Source organism: Narcine bancroftii, chromosome 4 (genome assembly GCF_036971445.1).
Source record: "Narcine bancroftii isolate sNarBan1 chromosome 4, sNarBan1.hap1, whole genome shotgun sequence".
Classification (NCBI taxonomy): Eukaryota; Metazoa; Chordata; class Chondrichthyes; order Torpediniformes; family Narcinidae; genus Narcine; species Narcine bancroftii.
Window position 1 is genome coordinate 64,860,904 of NC_091472.1, and position 23,550 is coordinate 64,884,453.

A 23,550-nucleotide genomic window follows, 5' to 3' on the forward strand; every position below is an offset into this window, starting at 1 on the left:
CCCACTACCCAACCTTGTTGTCTGCAAATTTTGAGATATTGCTATCTATTCCCATATCTAAGTCATTGACGTATATTGTAGACAACTGTGTCCCAAGCACGGGGCCCTGCGGTACCCCACTAGTCACTGGCTGTCATTTCAAAAAGAATTCATTTATACCTACTCTTTGCTTCCTGTCCATCAACCAATTCTCTATCCACCTTAAAACCATACAACCTATACCATGCTTTTTAAGTTTGTAAGCTAGTCTTCTGTGCGTAATCTTATCAAATGCCTTACTAAAATCCAGATATACCACATCCACTGATCTTTCCCCCCATCCAATCTACTGGTTACATCTTCAAAAATCTCTATTAGGTTCGTCAGAGATGCTTTTCCCTTCACAAAACCATGCTGACTCTGTCCAATGATACCACTACTCTCCAAATGTACTGCGATTGCATCTTTAATAACTGATTCTAGCATCTTCCTTATGACCGAAGTCAGGCTAACTGGTCTGTAGTTTCCTGGTTTCTCTCTCCCTCTCTTCTTAAAGAGTGGGGTTATGTTGGCCATCCTCCTCCAATCCTCAGAAACTAATCCAGTATCTAAGGAGGTTTGAAAAATTATCACAAATGCGGGAGTCATGTGATGGAGTAGTGGCCGGTAGGAGAATACCAGCCCTCTCCAGAAAAGAAGAAATAAAGTGAAGAAAATACAAAGTTCAAGAAACACAAAACACAACAAATAAAAGATAAAATGTCGAGAAAAGAAAGAAAATGACACCCAAGAAGGAAAAAGTAAAAACAATGGGGAAAAAAAAGAAAAGACGCAGGAAGAGAAAGGAGAAGGCCTTACCTGCATGAAGAAACAGTGCGCTCATTAAGGAAAAAGAGAACACCGACGGGAGGGGGGCCAAGCTGAGGAGCGAGCAAACACAGCGCGACCAGCTCAGGGATGCCCGACACCAGTGCTCTCAGCTGGAAGAAGAGGAAGTGACAGGAAAGCAATAGGAAAGAAGAGTAGCAACAGGGGGCCCAACAGATGACTAACCCAGAAGAAGAGGACCAACAGCAAGAAGCTAAGCAAGAAGAAGCCCAGCAAAATGAGGCAAGCAACTCAACAGGAAAGTCAGAAAAGACAGATACAAGGAAGAGAAGTAGAAGACACAAACACAGGTGCAGACACAGAAGAAGAGGAAGAAGAAGACCAAGATCTGCACAGAGAAATAGGTAAAAATAGATGGATAGAATATAGATAAAAAAAAATTTCAAGAACAAACGAGAGCATTAAAAGAATGGTTGAGATTAGAATTTAGTGAAATGAAAAGAAAAATGAAAAGTACAGAAGAAAAAGTGAGTAGAGTAGAGCTGGTCATGACAAAAATAGGGAAAAGATTAGAAAATGTGGAAGAACGAGAAAAGGCTGTAGAAATGGAAGCGAATGACCTAAGAAGAAAATTGGAAGAAAGTGACAAAAAAGTTAAAGAGTCACAAGAGCTGTTAGCTCAAAAGATGGATGGAAAACTATAGTAGGCAAAACAACATAAAGATAGTGGGCCTAAAGGAAGATGAAGAAGGCACAAATATGAAAGAATTTATTAAAGAATGGATCCTAAAGGTCCTGGGAATGACAGAAATACAGGAAGGAATGGAAATAGAAAGGGCACACAGAACACTAGCTCCAAAACACAAGATCTGTTTTAGTAAAATTTTTGAGATATACGACAAGAGAAAATATACTGGAGAGGGCAAGGAATAAAATTAGAGAAGACAAAAAACCATTGGAATACAAGGGTCAAAAAATATTTTTTTTACCCAGACATAAGTTTTGAACTCTTAAAGAAGAGGAAGGAGTTTAATACAGCAAAATCGATCCTATTGAAAAAAGGTTATAAATTTAAATTTAAAATTTAAAATATTTATCCCTGGGGAACAAAACAGACTGTTCTCGAATCCGGAGGTAGCATGAGAATTTGCAGAATGCTTGCAGGACAGAGGGAGAGATAAAGAGATGTAACAAGAATGAAGAACGACGATAAAATACATATAAAGATGTAAAAATAATGTATAAATAAGAACTAAAGAAGGGAAAAAAGGGAAGAAAGGAAGTAAGGGGGAAAAAAAGAGGGTGAACTTTGTTATATGTGAAGAAAAAAGTCTTTTCTGGAGGGAGTTGGGTGGGAGAGAATAACCGTCACTGCGAAATCAGTTGATGCTTGTGAGCGGGTTTGCAATCCAAAAGGAGAGGGGAGTTGTGGTTGCCCGGCAAGGGATAAGGGGCAACTCAGAGGGGGGTGGACATTTGGGGATTAAGGGAATATTAGATGTGGGAGTTGTTGAAGTATTTTATGTTTTAAAAGTGTTGTCATACATTGAGTTCAAAAAGGGAAAACTGAGAGAGGAAAATGGGGAAAAGGGGGATGGTGGTGGTGAGGAAGCAGAAATGAGGAGTAAACAGGATATGAGATGGCAATGTTGAATTATATGACTATAAATATTAATGGAATACATAACCAAATTAAACAAAAAAAGCTATTAAATTTCCTGAAAAAGGAAAAAATAGACATAGCATTTAATAGATCCAGCAGGGAGGTATGTAATGATAAAGTGTCAGATATATTCAGAATTTGATCAATATATATATGCACCTAATGAAGAGGATCAAAATTTATGCAAGATTTTTTTTGAAGATTGTAGATACGCAGGGGAATATATTGATAGGAGGGGATTTTAACCTTAATTTGGACCCAATGTTGGATAAAATTGGACGAAAGACTAGCAAAAAGAATAAAGTGGCCAAATTTATAGTTAAATCAATGCAGGAAATGAAACTTATGGATATATGGAGGAGACAGCACCCAAGGGAGAAGGAATACTCATATTATTCGAGTAAGCATAAAACATACTCAAGGATTGATATGTTTTTGTTGTCGGCCCATATTCAAGGGAGAGTTAGGAAAACTGAATATAAAGTTAGATTGCTATCTGATCATTCACCCCTGTTATTAGCAATAGAACTAGAGGACATCTCACTAAAAACATATAGATGGAGGTTAAACTCCATGCTACTTAAAAGGCAGGAATTTAGAGAATTTATTGAGCGCCAAATTAAAATGTACTTTGAAATAAATACGGAATCAGTGAAAGACAAATTTATATTATGGGATGCAATGAAACCTTTCATTAGAGGGCAGATAATAAGTTATGTAACTAAGGTGAAAAAGGACTACAATCAGGAAATAGAACAGTTGGAAAGGGAGATAGTAAGTACAGAAAAAGAACTAGCAACAAGGGACAATACAACAAAAAGAGAATTGGCAGACAAAAAAAATGAAACATTACAAATGTATAAGGTGGAGAAGAACATAATGAAAATAAAGCAAAAGTATTATGAGCTAGGAGAAAAAACACACAAAATATTAGCCTGGCAACTTAAAACAGAACAAGCTAAAAGAACTGTATTGGCATCAAGGAAAAAGGACAAACAAATTACATATAATCCAATGGAGATTAATGAGAACTTTAAGGAATTTTATGAACAATTATACCAAACTGAGAACGAGGGGAAAGATGATAAAATAGAAGAGTTTTTAGCTAAAATTGAACCGCCAAAATTGCAAGAAGAGGAGCAAAACAAACTGATAAAATCATTTGAAATAGAGGAAGTACAGGATATATTAAAAAAGCTGCCGAACAATAAAACGCCTGGAGAGGATGGACTCCCAATAGAATTCTATAAAACATTTTAAGAGTTATTAATTCCTCCTCTCCTGAAAGTAATGAACCAGATAGAAGAAACACAAAACTTGCCAGATTCATGTAAGACAGCAATAATTACAGTAATACCAAAGATGGGGAAGGATCCACTAACACCCGCATCATATAGACCAATATCTCTACTTAATTCAGATTATAAGATAATAGCAAAATTATTAGCAAACAGATTGGCTGACTGTGTACCAAAAATAGTAAAACAAGATCAAACTGGATTTATTAAGAAAAGACAAACAGCGGATAATGTCTATAAATTTATTAATCTAATTCATGCAGTTCAAGGAAATAAGAAGCCAACAGTGGCTGTAGCTTTAGATGCAGAAAAAGCCTTTGACAGGGTAGAATGGAATTATTTATTCTACCAGAAAAAAATATAATTATTGGATTAAAGCATGATACAATGGACCATTGGCGAAGGTAACAGTAAATGGATATGTATCAAACCAATTTAAATTAAGTAGGTCAACTAGGCAGGGATGTCCACTATCTCCCTCACAGTTCACTTTAGCAATAGAACCATTGGCAGAACTGATAAGAACAAAAAATAAAATAAAAGGGATAAAAATAAAGAAGGAGTATAAAATCAGTTTATTTGCAGATGACATCATAGTATACTTAACAGAAACAGAAATATCAATAAAAGAACTACAAACGAAATTGAAGGAATATGGAGAAATATCGGGGTACAAGATCAACGCAAATAAGAGTGAAGTGATGCCAATGAGTAATGCGGATTATACAGAATTTAAAAAAGAATCGCCATTTAAATGACAAACGCAAGCAATCCAATACCTAAGTATAAGATTAGATAATAATTTAAGACACTTGTACAAATTAAATTATCAGCCACTAATAAAGAAATTGCAGGAAGACTTAGAACATTGGAAAGAATTACCGCTAATGTTGATAGAGAGGGTAAATTGCATTAAAATGAATGTCTTCCCAAGGATACAATACTTATTTCAATCATTACCAATTCCCTTAATAGAGAAATTCTTTAATGAACTAAAATAAATAATAAGGAAATTTTTATGGAAAGGGGGGGGGGGTGAAACTGAGGATAGCATTAGATAAATTAACAGAGAAGTCCAACCAAGGTGGTTTGCAGTTACCAAACTTTAAAAAATATTATAGAGCAGCACAATTAAGGTATTTATCAGATTTTTTAATCAGACAAGGGAAAAACTAGATTGGACTAAGATAGAGCTAGATAAAATAGGGGAGAAGGTACCGGAACATATACTTTATAAGTGGGATGAAAAGCTGATTCGATATAAAAGCTCACCAGTATTGTATCATTTACTCAATATATAGAAGATTCACTTAGAAAGGAAAAAAACAAATTACCAACTACCAAAATTATTAATGATGCAAAATCAGTTAATCCTTTTTACAATAGATAACCTTTCCTTTAGAGAATGGGAGAGAAAAGGAATTAAAAGAATAGAAAATTATTTTTTGGGAAATAATTTATTAACATTTGAACAAATGAAGTACAAATATGGAATAACTCATGGTACAATGTTTGCATACCATCAACCGAAAGCCTACTTAAAGGATAAATTGGGAAACAGACTGAGATTACCAGAAGGAAGCAGCTTTGAATATGTGATTACAAAAACAATGATAATAAAAAGATTTATAACAAACATGTACATCAAGCTGCAAGAGAAGGAAAATGATGAAATAAGCTATAAACCCAAACAAAAGTGGGAAAAAGATTTCAACATAAAGATAAAAAATGAAACATGGGAAAAGTTATGCTCTGGAACTATGAAGAATATAATAAACACAAGATTACACATGATATAGTATAATTGGTTACACAGGTTATATATCACACCCCAAAAGTTAAAAAAAAATAGGATCCAACATTATCAGATAGATGTTTTCGCTATAAGAAGGAAATGGGAACAATACATGCAATTTGGGCATGTGAGAAAGTGAAAAGATTTTGGGAAGATCTAAATCAGGTATTAAATAAAATCACAGAAAGCAACATACCAAAAAATCCAGAGATCTTTCTTCTAAGTAATATAAGAATTAGGCCTCAAACTGGATGAAGTGCAAAAGAGATTTATTATGATAGCCTTAGCTATAGCAAAAAAATGTATAATGTAAACTTGGAAATCAGAAGGGAGCCTGAGAGTACAACAATGGTACATGGAAATAAATAAATGTATTCCAGTGGAAAAAATAACATATAATTTAAAAATAAATCACATTATTTGAACAAATTTGTGAACTGTACATGGAAGATAACAGAGATGGCTTGCCTCGGACCTCCACCCCCTAAAATAATAAGACGACAAAATGACTTGACCCAGTGTGTAAAAGTAGATGACACAATTTTCTTGTTTATTTTCATTGTGTGATGACATTGTTTAATGGTTTTATTGTATTGTTTATGTTGAACGTTTAATGGGTTTGGAAGGGGGTGGGAAGGGGGGAGGGAAGGTTGGGGGGGAAAAAAGGGAGAAAATGCCACTGTGCATATTTAAGAGGGAAATGTTTGTATGTATTTTGATTGATATGGTTCACAGTGTGAAAAAAAAATCACTAATGCATCCACTATTTCCTGGGCTACTTCCTTCAGCACTCTTGGATGCAGACCATCTGGCCCTAGGGATTTATCCGCCTTTAATCCCTGCAATTTAACTAATACAACCTCTCGACTTACAATTATTTCCTTTATACCCTCCCTCACATTAGGTCCCCTATCCTCAACAATTTCCTGAAGATTAGTTATGTCCTCCTTGGTGAAGACAGAACTACAGTAGTCATTCAGACAGTCTGCCATACCTTTGTTCCCCATGATTAACTCACCCATATTTGTCCAGAACGGACCCACATTTGTCTTAACCAACCTCTTTCTCTTAATGTAGCTTTAATAACTCTTACAATAATTTTTTATGTTCCCTGCCAGCTTTCTCTCATAATCTCTTTTATCTTTCCTAATTAATCCTTTTGTCCTCTTCAGCAGAACTCTGCTTTTCTCCCAATCATCAGGAATATAATTTTTTTAGTTAATTTATATGCTGCTTTTTGGATTTGATACTCTCTCTGATTTCCCTTGTTAGCCACGGTGCACTACCCTCCTTGATTTATTCTTTTTACAAACTGGGATGTATATCTGTTGTACTTGCTTCAATCTATCGTTAAATGATTGCCATTGCATTTCTACCGTTAGTCCTTTAAGTAGCAGTTGCCAATCTATTTTAGCCAATTCACATCTCATACCATCAAAGTTACCCCTCTTCAAATTCAGAACCTTTCTATCTGAATCAATTCTGTCACATTCCATTCTAATAAAGAATTCCACCAAATTGTGGTCACTCTTGCCCAAGGGGTTTTTTACTACAAGATTGTTAATGAACCTTTCTCCATTACTCAGTATCCAGACTAGAATGGCTTGTTCCCTCGTCGGTTCCTCAACATGCTGATTTAGAAAACAATCCTGCATGCATTCTAAGAAATCCTCTTCCTCCTTACCCTTACCAATTTGGTTCATCCAATCTACATGTAGATTAAAGTCACCCATTATAACTGCAGTCCCTTTGATGCATGCATTACCAATTTCCTTCCTTAATGCCATCCCTAACCTCTCTGCTACTGTTAGGTGGCTTGTACACAACACCCACTAGCGTCTTCTGCCCCTTTGTGTTTCACAGTTCTACCCACATCGATTCTATATCTTCCAAGCTAATATCCTTCCTTTCTATCACATTCACCTCTTCCCTAACCAACAATGCTACTCCACCTCATTTTCCTTTCTGTCTATCCCTCCTGAATGTCGAGTAACCCTGAATGTTGAGTTCCCAGTTACGGTTCCCCTGAAGACATGTCTCTGTGTTCCCAACTATATCATAGTCATTAATAGCTATCTTCATATTCAATTCATCCACTTTATTATGAATGCTCCTTGCATTGAGACACAAGGCCTGCAGACTTACTTTAGTCACATTCTTATCCCTTTTACCATTATGTGCCTGTCCCGCATCGGACTTGTCAGCCACAAACGAGCCTGCAGCTGACGTGGACATTTACCCCCTCCATAAATCTTTGTCCGCGAAGCCAAGCCAAAGAGAGATCTCTTTTTGACTTTCGCTCTGGTCGAACCTGCCTGTCACTATTGCTTTTCACCTTGCTATCTTTTACCTCTGTCTTCTTTTTAAACCCCTCTGACTCTCTGGACTGGTACCCATCCCCCTACCATACTAGTTTAAACCTTCCCCAACAATGCTAGCAAACAAACCCCCAAGGACATTGGTCTTGGCCCTGCTCAGATGCAGACCAGTCCCATCTGCCCCAGAACTGGTTCCAATGTTCCAAGAATCTAAAGCCTTCCCTCCTACACTACCTTTCAAGTCACATATTCATTCTAGCTATCCTGTTATTCCTACTCTTACTAGCTCACGACAAAAGATTTGGGAGCCATATCTTCAAATTGCAGGAATTAGGTTGTAGTCACCCAACCTTAAGTCTTCTGACTCCTTAAAACTAAGATATGTTTTGGTGATAATTTTTAAAATATATTTGTTTTAATAATATCCAGATGTTTTCTTTCTTTTTTTTCTTTCTTTGGGGCTGAACTTTATTTGGGGGGAGGGGGGTTAAATTACTATGTATTAATCATTATTATTTTGAACAAGACAATTTATCGATAATTTTAATGCATATGTAAACATTTTAAATAACATTTTCAAAAAAAATGGTAGAGCTCAGCAAAGGACAAATCCATCTCTAAAAAAAAATGTAAATATAGAGATTCATGAGAATTACGAGTATGATTATTATGGTGGAAGACACACTTGAAAATTAATCAACAGTTCAAATAGAGAATTAATGAACACCTAAAACAGTTAGACATTTTAAAAAAAAGTATTTTGAGCATACAGAAATATGTTAAATTCATAATCCAGAAGTTAACTGTTGTATATTTCCATTTGAGGAAAAAGTGTTCACAGATAAAGTATGTATACTGAGCAAGTTGCCATGTAAAATTAATAGCTGAATTAGACATGTGTAGTTTTTTTTTGAACTACAAATAAGTGGTGATTCTGCTTCGCCTGCAGGAAAAAGAATCTCAGGGTTTTATGTGATGTCATTTGTGTACTCTGACAATAAATCTGAAATCTGAAAAAATCTGAGCACTTTCATCTCTGAGTCCTGACATTGTAGCTCCACTTGAAATGCAAGCACATAACTGAAGCTGAGATCCAATGGAGTAATTATGAAATACAGGAAAACCCAGCTTTACGTGATTAATTTGTCCCAATTTTTTCTCACATAAGACAAATTTGCATTAAGCGATTAATAGAATCAATGGGAATAACTACAATGAATTCCTGTCCTTTCAGATTGTCCATCAAGACATAAAATTGTGTTTTAAAAACAACTTTTAGCTGCATATACAGGTGCCTAACCTTTTATCTGGGATCATCAGGACCGGACACTTGCTGTTGTTCGGAATCTTCCGGATTTCAGAATCATTTTGATTTCTGTCCCTTTAAGCCTGCCCGCCCGAATTTCAATGCCTTCTCCACTCTCCCCCACCCAAGTTGTTTGTTGTCTCTCTCCTCCCTTGCCCGCTCGAGTCGCAGTGCCGTCTCTCTCCCCCCTCGCCCGCTGAATCATGCTACCATCTCTCTCACCCCTCACCCGAATCACACTGCCGTCTCTCCCCTCCCCTGCCCCACCCCCTGCTGTATCAGCGCTAGGAGAATTGCCCCCTTCTTACAAGGCCTCAATGTCTCACTCCTGACTTCTTGCCTCTGGAAACTTATTTTCCTGTCAAAATGATTTTACAATTTTTAAATGTCTCATATTTAAATATATTTAAACATCACTGCAATTGAAGTGTTTAAAAGTTAGAACTAAAAAAAGCATATTAAAACACAAATAAATAGATAAAAAATACAAAATTAAAATAATTAAAATGATTTATATGCTCCATTTTTGAAACCAAAAATCCACAATAAGATTAATGGAATTTCTGCTCCTACAGAATAAAAAATCAGATATACAGGTATAAGCCGCTTTACGAAGATAGAGCGTTCCTGAGAAACCATTCGTAAACCAAAAATTCATAAAGCGAAGACCCATTGACTACTACTCGAGGCAATTTTCATAAAAGCAAAAACCCATTATAAACTCTTTGTAAAAGCGAACATGGATTTCTTCATATAAGTAAATTTTCATAATTCGAGTACAGGTATTTATAAAGCAGGGTTAATCTGTACAGCAGATCTGCATAAATCTGGAGTTTAATTGTATGGCTGAAAGCTGGAATTTTCCATCAGAAATGCAAGCCACAGCCAGCACAGTTCAAGATAACCAATAAGGGGAAAGAATATTTAAATATTACAATGAAAGTTCTTTTCAATTTACTTACATATATTGCCTTTGCTCTACGTGGAACAGATCCTTACTCTCCATACTCTGTTCTAATAAGACTTTATTGTGCTGCATTAATGTCTGGATCTGGTCTAGCAAATGCCGGTTTTCTTCCTCAAGGTTCCCTTTTAATTGACTAAGTAGCTGTATGAAAATAGGGACATGATTATTTGCAAAATATAAAAAAAAGCTTTTCAGAGACATCCTTTCAGGACACAAGATCTCTGGTAAATATTGAAATGTTAAAAGAACATTCTATGATGCCATTCGAAATCTATCAATTCCTATGTGACCAGATGTTAACCACAAGATACCAATGGAGATTTTGTTCAAAAACATCAGTACCCAGATGTAAAATTTCAATCCTAAATTTTCCCTTTCTAATCATTAACTTTTTTTTTCTGAAGGAAACATTTCTGAAGGCTCAAAGTACCGGTAATTTTTTTGAATGAGGGAAGGGGTAATGTAGGGGTCATAATTTTAAAAAATTTAGACATGTAGCACAATAACAAGCCATTTTGGCCCATGAGCCCAATTACACTCAATTGACCTACAACCCCCAGTATGTTCAAACAAAGGATGGGGGGAAACCAGAGCCCCTGGAGGAAACCCATGCAGACACGGAGAGAATGCACAAACTCCTTACAGACATTTCAGGATTCAAACCTGCTTGCGCTGTAATAGTTTTGAGCTAACAGCTATAGTAACCATGCTGCTCCAAGTGATTTGTGAGAAAACATGGCAAAATTTTTGAAAGATTGATTGGTTGGCTTGGAAATTTATCAGGTCATTTTCAATGTATTTGGATAAAACGTCAAATCAGACCTTCACTTTCATTCTTCAATGGATGTTAAAGAATTCTATGATGTAATCAACATTTGAATAAAATGTTTGGATAAAGAGGAACTGAGCAGCGCAGGAATCTCCTGCATCTATTCACACCCTTAACAGATATGCTGCTTTGGATACTGTTGGGGTTCTGGCTAGTAGTCTTTCAGAACAATGCACCACAAATAGCTCTGCAATAAAGCAGGAGAAGATAGTCTAGAAGAGCAGTAGTGATAGGGGGTCTTTATAGTACAGACAGAGGTTTCTGTGGGTAAGAATAAGATTTCGGATGGAGATGCAGGAGTATCAGAGCCAGCATCACCTGGCTGAGGAACAGCTTCTTCTCAGGGGCAGTAAGAATGCTGAACAATCAAATAAACTGCTCACAACAACCATCTGAAACTCTCATTTGTATAAAATCTATTTATTTATTTAAATAAAATACTTGTCCCTCATATGTATTGTTTGTTTGTATGTATGTATATAGAGGCCGACAGCATCAAATCCACGCTGCTGAAGATCAAACTGCACTGGGTAGGTCACGTCTCCAGAATGGAGGACCATCGCCTTCCCAAGATCGTGTTATATGGCGAGCTCTCCACTGGCCACCGAGACAGAGGTGCACCAAAGAAGAGGTACAAGGACTGCCTAAAGAAAGCTCTTGGTGCCTGCCACATTGACCACCGTCAGTGGGCTGATATCGCCTCAATCCGTTAAATTGGCGCATCAGACCGCAGAGCCCACCTCACTGACAAAAGACAAAGGAGGAAAAACCCAACACCCAACCCCAATCAACCAATTTTCCCTTGCAACCGCGTCAGCCTGTCCTGCATCGGACTTGTCAGCCACAAACGAGCCTGCAGCTGATGTGGACATTACCCCTCCATAAATCTTCGTCCGCGAAGCCAAGCCAAAGAGAAGATGTATATAATGTCTAGTTGTGTGTCTGCATGTTTTGCACTGAGGACTGGAGAAAGTTATTTCGTTGGGTTGTACTTGTACAATCAGATGATAATAATCTTGACTTGTATGGCCTCCCTTCTGCTAGAGTGAGATGTCTGGGAGATGGTATGGAACATTTTGAAAGGGAAATGCAAGCAGCTAATGTCCATATTGATTCCAACAACATTTGAAAGTTCCTTTAGTTTCAAGATAGTTAAAAGAAGGATAAGCATGGGCCTTGAAGAAAAGTACCAAACTGGGAGGAGGAAAATTATGATATTGTTAGACAGAAGCAAGGGAGAACTAACTGGGAGCAGGTGTCACTGGGCAAGTCCACAATGGATATGTGGGAGTTGTCAAGGACAACTAATTAAAGTCCAAGGCCAGATTGTTTCAGTGTAAAGAATAGATATAGATGGCAATGTGAGAGAACCCTGGATGTCGAGGGAGGTCAGAAAAAGGAAGGATATGTAAAGTTTAGGAAGTTACAATCAGTCAAGGCCCTGCAGGAATGTAAAGGTTGCAGGAAAAAGCTCAAGCAAGGAATTAGGAAAGCCAAAAGGAGTTCTGAAATATTCCTGGCAAACAGGATTAAAGAAAATCCCAAGGCTTTTTACACTGACATTAAAAACAAGAGGATGAGAATGGAGAGAATATGACAAAGGAAGGAACTTTTGCTTGAAATCAGAGAAAGCAAGCAAGATAATAAATATTTTGCATTTGTATTCACCAAGGAGCAGGACATGGAGAATAGTGAGAGCAGTGTGAAAAATGCTACTGTATTAGGGCAGATGAGATTGGGGAAGAGGTGATGCTTGGTAGTTTGAACAGCATTAAGGTTGTTAAATCCCCAAGGTCTGATGGGATATATTCCAGGTTATTGAAAGAGGCAAATGAAGACATTGGGTTCTTTACAAAGATCTTTGCATCCTCACTGACCATAGAAGAGGTTCAAAGGACGAGAGAGTAGCTAATGTTGCACCTTTCTTCAAGAAGGAAAATAAAACAATCCAGGAAACAATTGATAAGTCAACTTCACATCAATCATGAAAAATCATGATTAGATTAGGGACAGTCAGCTTGGCTTTGTGAGGTACAGATTGCATCTTACCAAAGATGAGGGTAAGGCAATGGATATAGTCTACTTGGATTTTGGTAAGGCATTTGACAAGGTTCCTAATGTAAGGCTGATTTAGAAGATACAAGTGCACAGGATCCACAGTGAATCGACAGTTTGGTACAGAACTGGCTGTCCGATAGAAGACAAAGAATAGTGGTGGAGGCTTTTATATGGGCTGGAGCCTAGGGACCAGTGGTATTCAGGGATCCCTGTTGTTTGTGATATATATCAATAACTTAGTTGGAAAACTAGGTGTGTGTGTTTGTAAGTTTTCAGATGACATTTAAGATTGGTGGAGTTAAACAAGAAAATTTGAAGATGCTGTGATTGTAGTTTATACAAAAATGCTGGAGAAACTCTGCAAGTCATGCAGCTTTCTTTATGTAGCCTTCATCAAGGTATGAGCTGAAAGCAGACAGGTGCCTGAATAAAATGGTCGGTGGGTGGGCAGGAGGAGCACAGGCACATAGGCAAGAGGTCATAGGTAGATATGGTTGGGAGAGCAGAAGAGAACAAAACTGTGTGATAAGGGTAGGGGTTAGGTCTGAATGGAGAGAGAAGGGAAAGCTAGATGAGAGCTACAGGTAATGAGGCAGAGGGATGGGAAGAGAGGGAGACAGGTAAGTTGCCTAATGGAAACCAGAAAAGTAAATCTTAATGCTATCTGGTTGGACATGCTCAGACGGAATATTAAGTGTTGCTCCTACAATTTAAGGCTGGCCTTGTTTGATAATACGAGTTTTGTTCAAAATTTGTGGGCTTGATATTTTATCAAACTAAATTTGCTAACATGCCCCTAGGCACATTGAAACAGTTTGATAGCATTTAAAAAGATGAAGTGCTGGAAATACTCTGAAGCTCAGGCAGCATTCTGTTGCAAGAGAAACAAAGCTAATGTTGCAAAACAATAATCCTTTTTCAGTATTAGGCAAGTAGAAAAACAAATGTATTTTTAGTTGCCAACGGAGTTTCAAGGTTGCTTGATGGATAGATCCAAGATGGCGACAATGCTCCAGCTGTTATAAGTTTAAACTGCCTGTAGAATGGAGCTGGCAGCATTTAAAAAAAAATATTGAAGACTCATGGAGATCCATGCCCAAGATGGCGACGTCCATGCCTGGTAGCCCAGACCATGGGGGTTTCTGGCTCCACAGGAGCACCAGACCAGTGCAGGGCACCAGAAAACCTCCCCACCAAGAAGGTGGCAAGCAGGGTTCCCAAAGGGGCTCAGATCCCAAAGCTGAAGCTTCTTAATCACTTCAAGGGTTTGGAACCAGGGGACAAGAAAGGGAAATTGGATGCCTTGAGCTCAGGTTCACCACAGGAATGGTCAGGTGACTGTGCAACCATGATGGTTATGGCAGTGTGGGAGATGGTAGCATTGGAGGAGGTGGTGGGATCCAAGGACACTCAATATCTCTAAAAACTCTCTTTTGCTTCTCTTTCACGTCTTTATGGTGGCACTAGAAAAGAGCTGCCACTATGTGCCTTTATAGAGCAATCAAAGGAAAACAAATTTTGTCTATTTTGTGTAAAAGACAAAGGAATCTTGAAAGAACAGAGGAATATTTATGTAAGGTGGATACAAAGGTTATTTCGGTGAAACTTTTAATTCAGAGCTGAAATAAGGGCAGTTGAACTGACAATAAACAAACACAAAAGAACATCTTGGAAATAAACACGAGGCAGAATGGTGATTGCTGGAAATCTGAAACAATAAGGAATTCTGCACATATACAGCAGATAGGCAGCATCAGCAGAGTGATTAAAATGGAGTTAAAATGGATGGATTTGCATCAGAATTTGCCAAATCTGACACAAATAGGAAAAGCTTTTCTGAAATTTTCAAATTCTATATTTAAATCCTGGAGACTGCAATACATCTTGAGTGAAAGAGTGAGAGAGTATGTTGGAAAATTAAAGTAATACATGATTAAAAGATTATAGTTGCACTTGTAAATTCAGTGGGTTGGTTCTGCAAAGCAGTCACTCAATTTTAATTTGGTTTTTCCATCAATGATAAAGCCTTATCATGCTACTTTTGCAAAGGATACAATTCATGGAAAAATGTAAGCAAATTAGAACTTTATTATTTATAAAGGGGATGAGGTGAAAGAACAGTAGTTGCCATCAGTTAGGCAGGTCAATTTGGTGAATGGGAAAAGAGAATGAGGACAATTATCCTGGATGTTTTGCACAGTGAATAAAACTAATTTTGGTTGACATTTGATGAACATTTGTAGGTATATAAGCCTATTTCCAGACCCAAAGTCAGTCACAGCACATAGAAATAGACTCTTTTGTCCACCACATCTGTACTAGCAATCCACTCTTGTCTGCATTAATTCCATATCTCTCTAAGCCCTGCTGATTTAATTGCAAGTAATCCCTTTCATTTTTAGGAGGGGTGTGTTGTGTTCAATTCTTGGCCCAGCTCCCCCCACTGCTAAATTATGTACATAATATCATCCCCTTTTCTCTTGCTACTCAACAAAATGTCTAGATCCGAAATGTCAACTGTCTATTTCTACCCATGCATGTCTGATCTGCTGAGTTCCTCCAGAAATTCTGTTTGCTCATATTAATCTTTTATTAATCTTTAATTTTCATCCACAAATGTACACAGCATAGTTGAATTGTACTTTGTCAAAACTTATTTCCCTTCCCAAAACTACTGTCACCATCATTTTATAATGCATGAATGTACACCAACCTCACATTGATTGTTCAGTTTAGTTGAATTGATATCCAGCTGTTGATATTGTTCTTTTAATTTTGCGAAGTCTGCTTCTAATCGTGCGTGCTCCAACTTGCCAGCATTCAGGAGGCTTTTTAGATTTTTGTGATCCATCTGCAATCCTTCATTCTCTTGTAGCAGTTGACTGTTTATTTGGTTCAATCTTTAGACAGAAAATAAAATATTATTTCCTTTGTGTGTAAAAACTTAGCTCTACGAGGCATAAAGTGAATTATAACAAGAAATTTCAAGGGACCTCTAGATTGAGATACCTTCCTCCAAACACATGAATTAACAACTTTATTTCAAAATCTTCACAGTGGGGCATGGGTTATCAGGCGATTTCAAATGAAGCATCTGCAAGGTATCTAGTCTTTTGTAATAAGGGGATAGAAGCAAGAGAATAAAAATACTGATTGCTCAAATAAGTAGCCAAGTTCTAGTTTAAAATGTTATTTCTCCAACATAGAAAACAGTTTATCTGTTCATTTATTTGTTCATCACTCAATTTACTAAAATCAATGAAAGACAACCAACTTAGGCATAATTTAACTTTTTAAATAACTGCATTTTTATAACTGTAGCTTTATTTCCACATTATAAGCCCAATTATAAAAGCCAACACCCCTCAGTCTTTTTCTTAAATGATTCATGTGTTTGTATCCTGGCTTTCAATGACAATGTGAATGCCCATCATCTTTCAGAGCAAAACCCAAGTACCGTATATTTCGGCATAAAATCGACCTAATTTTAAGGGTTTTATGATATATCTGGCATACAAGTTGACCCCAATTTTCTGAATGCCTCAGTTGGCCTGTTGACCAGCATATAATTCGACCCCCAAAGATTGCAATGCCTGAGATGGGTCGTTGATTACCATATACATCGACCCCCAAAGATTGCAAGGGTTGATCTGCTGGACATTGGTTGGAGGTGACTTCTATCATGGAGGGTCCATCTACACAATGCAACTCGTGACGAAAGTATGAAGTGAGTTTTAAGTTGAAAGTGATAGAAATGGCCAAGAAAACCAACAACTGAGCTGCTGCAAGAAAATTTGATGTATACGAGAAGTTGATAAGAGATTAGAGGAAGAAAGAAGAGACTTTTAAGGAAAATGCCAAAAAGGATTGCCTTTTTCATTGAGAAAAGGAATCACTCATTGGCCAGAGTTGGGAAATCACGTTGCAGAATGGGTACATGAATGGAGGCAAGATTGCTACAGAGTCATTTGCACTGCAGTCGGCCAAGTTGCACCCAGACCTCAGTAAAGATTTTAAGGTTACAGTAGGCTGGTGTAATCATTTAATGAACAGGAAAAATCTGGTATAACAACAAAAAGCAAAAATTGCACAGAGACTACCAAAAGATCTTGATCATAAAGTTGTAAGTTTTCACCAGTTTATCATATGTAACTGTCAGAAACACCAGTTTGTATTGGCAAATATTGGAAGACGAAACCCCCATGAACTAGAAGTACAGACCATGAAAGAACCAGGTTTACTGTGGTGTTATCGTACATGGCTGACGGGACAAAGTTAAGACCCACAGTAATCTTCAAACACAAAGTTAAACCGAAAATAAAATTCCATGCAAGTATTTTTGTACATTTTTATGAAAAAGGATGGATGAATGAAAATGATGTAAAACTATGGCGAGATGTTGAGCGGAACAGGCGGCCAGGCAGTTTATGCAAAGAGTGGAGTTTGCTGGTCTGGGATAAGTTTCATAGCTTCTTAACTGAGAACACTAAAAGTAGATTAGCACTACATAATACTTACATGGTGGTTATCCTGGGTGGATTAACATCTATATTGCAACCTCTTGATGTCTGCTTGAACAAGCCATTTAAAGAACATGTGTACGAGGAATGCAATACATGGATGTTGAGTGCAGAAAAGTCGTTTACATAAGGCAGGGGAATGCGTGCTTTATGTGCTGTGTAACTTCGTGCTCAAGGCATGGGACAAAGTTTAAGTAGAGACTGAGATAAAATCATTCAAAAAGTGATGCATCTCTTGTGCAATTGATGACATGGAAGATGATTTGTTAAGGGACACTGACAACGAAGCTGAAACTGCCTCATCAGATACAGACTGTTTAAACAGTGAGAATATGAATGTGCTTCCCTCCATCTTTGCCTCAGATAATGATAGTGAGAGTGATTTTGAAGGGTTCTAATTGTGTTGTTGTTTTCAATAAAAATCTCAATGACAAACTCTTGCAGTCAGGATTTTTTTTTGTTTCTTTCAAGGGTTGACTTGTACGCCAAATCTGCTTTTCATGGGTCGGCTTATATGCCAGATAGGTATGGATTGGATTTTGAGCTGAATTTAAGGTATCAAAAGTATATCTGGCTTGTAAGTCAACCCCCATTTTTTGATTTTTTTTTGGGGGGGGGTGGCTTCCACGACTTGACTTATATGCCAAAATATATGGTAGGCAAAAAAAAATTACTTATAGTCAAATAACAACTGCTCATGAAAACAAAAAATACAGAAATTGTGAATATTCCTGACACTGATACATAAGATGGAATTATAGAGAGCAAAGTGCAGAAAAAGGACATTTTCAGCCAACTAACATAAACCTATGGTAATGCTCATTGCTTACATAATGATAATATTGAGTTTATTGTTATATACATTGTACAATGCACATATGCACTAAAATTCATACTGCAGCTGACAGGTACTTGAAAAACTTTAATAGTAAACTAAATTTTATTTATAAATTTTAAAAACACAAAAACTTTAGTTATTTGTAATATTACAAGTCCATTACAAATACATGTGGTAAATATATAAAAAAAAGAAAAAGGACCCCTCCTAATAGACCCCCTCCCTCACAAAAGAATAAGAAAAGATCCTCTATACTGTTAAAACTTCTTATAGAATACAGAGACCTATTTTAGGAGAAAGGGAATGTCGGAGTTTCATTTAAATATTCATGCCAACACTTTGTAAACATGGGCTCCATATTTTTCAAAAATAAAAATCTTGATTGCTTTTAGTTCCAAAGAAATTTACCCAGCCTGTACTTCTTTTCCTGACAACATCCTGCTCAAGTACAATTTCAAATTTGGAATCTGGAAGATGACAACAGGTGTGAATACACAGCAAAAACATCAACCCCTTAGATTTCTAGTAATGCTACAAACCTAGCATTTTCATTACAAAGCTTCTGGTACTCAAGTATCATGATTTCATGCTTCTCAGCATCATGGTGCATTCTCTCCTGCTCTTTTTTCAAAACTGTCTCCAGCTCTTCCAATTGTCCCTTCTGCTTCAGCAGTTCATTGTACCTGCATAGATAATTAAATTAGAATAAAATGTTATCAAAATGGGAAAAGGTCAAAATGTAAAATCTAAGTCTAAAATTTATATTTTAAAGATCTTAATAGTTTTTAAAATTCTTCCATGTAGTAACATATATTAGAATAAAAACTGGCAGCAAACAACAAGAAAAAAAAACAATGTCTCAGTTTCATAAAATGCCTGAATACACCTCATTCTAAAACAGTATTTGGTCATTCTTCTCACACTTCTAAAGGTTTATGTGAAATGGAGATATAAAGCAGCATTAGGATAAAGTGAAGAGAAATAGGGTGACAAGGGAAGGCAAGAATGTCAGGCACTGTAAGGCTGAATATGAACAGGACAGGGAAAACAAGTAAGACAAAACTTGGGACAATTGGGTATAATTGGGTGACATGGACTTGTGGGCCAAAAGGGTCAGTTACCATGCTGTATGCCTAAATTTAAAACATACAAATCAAACTTCAAATAATTTAAAAATAGGGACTTCAATGGAAGGGGAATTCTATTTTTCTGATGTTTGCTATGTTTTTAAAGAATTGGAGTCACTGACTATAATCTTAAGTGGTGACATAGGCAATTAAAGTCAAATAATTAGGTCTTCAACTTTCCAAAGATTTCAAAAGCATCATGGTTTTAGTGATTTGGGGTCAATCCAGACCTCCAGTGCTTCCTGTGTGTAGTTTGTACATTCTCCCTGTAACCCTAATGGGCTTCTTCAGGTGTTCTGCTTTCCTGTCCCATCACAAAAATGTACTGCTTGATGGGTTAATTGTAAAGCAGCTCTAAATGTGAGGATGAATGGTAGAATCTGGGAGTGGAGATGGAAATTAACAGGAATGTGGGGAAAATTAAGTAGGATTAGTGCATAATGGCTTGGGCCAAAAGGGATTACTCAGTGCTGTATGAATATAATCAACTTTGAAACAAAACTTTATTCACATATTTGACTTGCACAATGTGTAATATTCAATTTACGATGAAACATGGCAACAGAAAACTAATTAATAAAGCAACACTGAAGGCGACTGCTGGCAATGCAAGTAAAGAGCCGACACTGGGATTCAATGCAGTAAACTAGGAGAAAAATAAAATGTTTGCAAGACAATGCAAATCCCTTGATGCTGTAGCTTTCAAACTCTTCAACCAAATAGTTCACCCATTCATTCCGATAACAATAGTAAAACTAATTTCTCCAGTCTGCACATGAGTGTTCAGCTAAAGGAAAGAGAGCAAATTTTTTAAACATCCCTCAACACACTTGAGGAAAACCACTGGCTTAAAGGGTTTATGTTACAAAATGATCGTCTTTCTGATGTGCATAAAATTACATTTCCATCAGTATTTAATGTTGGTAAAAACTTTAAAACTACCTGTCCTCAAGATCTTTGTGTTCAACTTCTAAGTTTTTATGAGCAAATTTCAGACTTCCATGTTTATTTATGAGGCTCTCATATTCTGTTGCCTGATGCTCATGTAACTTTGCTAGTTTTTCATGATCTTTAACAAGTGAATCATATAATAATTTCAATTCATCCTTTTGTTTCATCAGTAATTCATTCTCATTCTCCAAAGACAATTGTTGGTTCTGAAGCTGAGAATTCTGAGTCATCAAGGATGCACTTTGGGAACCCAGTGTAGAATGTTCCACCTATCAAAGAAAGGTTATTAATCATTATTTTAACTGGTCAAATCACCATAAAATTGCATTCTATATTTCTCTGCTTTAAAAATGGTTGCTAGAGACACATGAGGGATGACAAATGCTAGAACCTGGAGCAATGATGTTAGGTCACTTCTGTAAAACATGGTTAATTTGACACATTGATTTGTCCATGTCTTTCAGAAAAGCAAAAGGAAATGACTAACTGTGCATGTATGGTACAAAGATTTCAAAGAAAAACCCTGACCAGAATTGGAACTGTAAAGGATGTCACTTTCTTCATATTTAGTGGTCTGTGAACATCTGTAACAATTCATGGAAAATAATATTTGCTTAAAGGAAGATTGCATAATAACCTCATGGAATTAATTTTTACATCACCTGGCTGGATGTGGAATTGGGGAATCCCCACATGTCCTTGACCATAGTTCAAAGGAATTAAGATTAAACATCATATATTTGCATATATTATGAGCTCCCATTTTAGTAAAATAGGATTATCACTGTAAGAGATAGTATAGATAGGAGGGACTAAATGGTCAGTTAACATTTCACACAAGCACAACAAATCACAGCTCAGTGGTAATTCGATATATTGGAAGAACTGAGGGAAGGTTTTCCACAGTCTGATCCAGAATACAATATATTTGCAAAGACACTGTGATTTTGCACGGGAGAACCATTCTGGCTGCTGTAGAGAAAGCAACTCTTGAAAGCAGGGCAAAACATGCTCTGTGAATGGTGGGCCTTTTCGGTGGATTGACCTATGCTGGAAGGGTCTTTTGGGAAGCAAAGTGCTTCATTTTGATTGTGACTAACAGTGGAGGTCACTTGGAGAAACTGCTTCATTTTACTCTAGCAGTGAAGGTACTGGAGAGATTGTTGCCAGGGTCTTGGAAGCTTCATGGAGGCTGCCCAGTTCAAATTTTGCCTACAAAAGGAGCAGGAGTGTTCTGTCCACAGCTCGTGTGAATGGACATTTCTTCAAAGTGTGACAGAATATAGATATGTTCTTGGGAGATAAATTGGGGCATGGTTTGTTAGTGTAGGTCACATACAAACACTTTAAAACAGATCTTATTTAAAATACTGGAGTTCTGCTCATGTTAGACATGTTGGGACCAACAGTCTTGCCAAAAGCTTTGGAGAGTGCCCAAGAGACTTCACTAATGGATTGTTGTTTACAAAAAGGCAACAGATGAAGAGTTTGTCAGAGCCACCTTCTGTCTGGAGCGGAATTTGCTGTTCTAAGAAAGTCATGTGGTTTTGCAAGCAGAGAGTCAAACAGACTTTCTCTCAGTGTGTGTGTGTGTGTGTGTGTGTGTGTGTGTGTGTGTGTGTGTGTGTGTGAGAGAGAGAGAGAGAGAGAGAGAGAAAGAGAGAGACACACAGAGTTCAGTTCTACAGAGTTATAAACAGTAACAGCAGCTGGGACTGGAACAGGATAAGCTGGCAAGCTTGTGGAAAACCCCATTTGGAAGACGGGTTGTGAGTGCTTAGTTCAGTCTGGTCAAAGCCCTTGTGGTTCATGCAAGAGGAGAGGACTGGTTGTCTAATGTTTCACTTGCAATAAGAGAAACAAAAAGGCACTCTGTGGTGACCTGAAAAAAAAGAGGTTATCATCTGGAGAACCCTGAGGGGGCAAGTTTCTTTGGCAAGACACTGAAGTGGCTGGGTGTCCATCGAACAACAAATATCTCTCTGAAAACTGACAAGAACCTTCCTGAGTGGTAACCATTTACCTTTCAAGCTCCAAAGCCTGGTGAACTTTATACATGTTAAATTCTAGGCACAGTATAAGAAGCAGTGAACTTGGAGGAATGAAAAGTGAGATTGGACCATGAACCAAAGAACTTTTCTGAACTTACACACACATGCACTTAGAATTAGAAGGGGTTAAGATAGGTTAGTTAAGTCTAGTGATAAGTTAAAGTATGATTCTGTTTTCACGTTTGAAGATAATTAAAAGCAACTTCTGTTTAAGTAACTATTTGTCTTGGTGAATATCTATTGCTGCTGGGTTTTGGGGTCCTCTGGGCTCGTAACAAAAGGTAACACAAGAAGAATTCGTGAGTCTGTAACAGCCAAAACTCCAGCCTTCCCATCAGTTCAACATTAATTCTGGGAATCAAATTTCAAAGGCCTACACTTGAACACTAAATTTAAAAGACTGAACTTTGAAGTAACTTTCTGGATTTTGGCCTGGACTGTAATGGTTTAGGTATATCTCTCTCTCACACACACACAAACAACACTTGCGCATAGCTGTGAATAGATTTAATGTTAAGGATAGTTTAAAAGTTAAGACTATAGTTTAAGAGTTAAGAATAAAATTAGTGCTTTAAAATTAAACACTGTCCGCTTCATTGTCTATTGCTGCTCGTTATGCACAATTTTGTAACACATAGGTACTAGCTACATCCTTAAAATAAACAGATAAGTAAAAATACTTAAGCAGGTTGACAATATTTAACTTAACTACCACATTATTCACACTGCAGAACTACTGAGATTAATAAAAAGTGGAAACTTTCCAAATTTTCTTCAATAACACAATAATACAGATTTGGCTAATAATCATTTGGTTATACCACAACTAAATACTCTGATTTGAACATTTATTTGCTTGTGACTAGGTCGGTCCAAAATTCTTTACATAACAGCATGAAGGGAGTACTTTTACTAAAAACACAGTAGCAGGTGAAGATGGTAACTTCTCAACAATGTTCCAAAGGTAAGTATGGGTAGGTTGATTATTAATTTTTGTTCTGTCTGAAACACACATATTAATA

The 23,550-nt window shown here is 37.0% G+C and overlaps 1 protein-coding gene across 23 annotated transcripts in view; it reads right to left on the reverse strand.

Annotated features, from left to right (window-relative positions):
• The window catches only part of LOC138760639 (girdin-like), a 272,147-nt gene that overhangs the window by 43,983 nt on the left and 204,614 nt on the right, over positions 1–23,550 (reverse strand). For all 23 annotated transcript variants that reach the window (XR_011355767.1, XM_069931479.1, XM_069931478.1 and 20 more), the window contains 4 exons: positions 20,469–20,746; positions 18,939–19,082; positions 15,755–15,941; positions 10,150–10,295 (listed from right to left, as the gene is read on the reverse strand). Coding sequence is in view for 22 of the 23 variants with exons in the window: in XM_069931479.1 (XP_069787580.1) it covers positions 10,150–10,295; positions 15,755–15,941; positions 18,939–19,082; positions 20,469–20,746 (755 nt within the window). In the remaining variant the exon portion in view is untranslated. The remainder of the gene's footprint in view (positions 1–10,149; positions 10,296–15,754; positions 15,942–18,938; positions 19,083–20,468; positions 20,747–23,550) is intronic.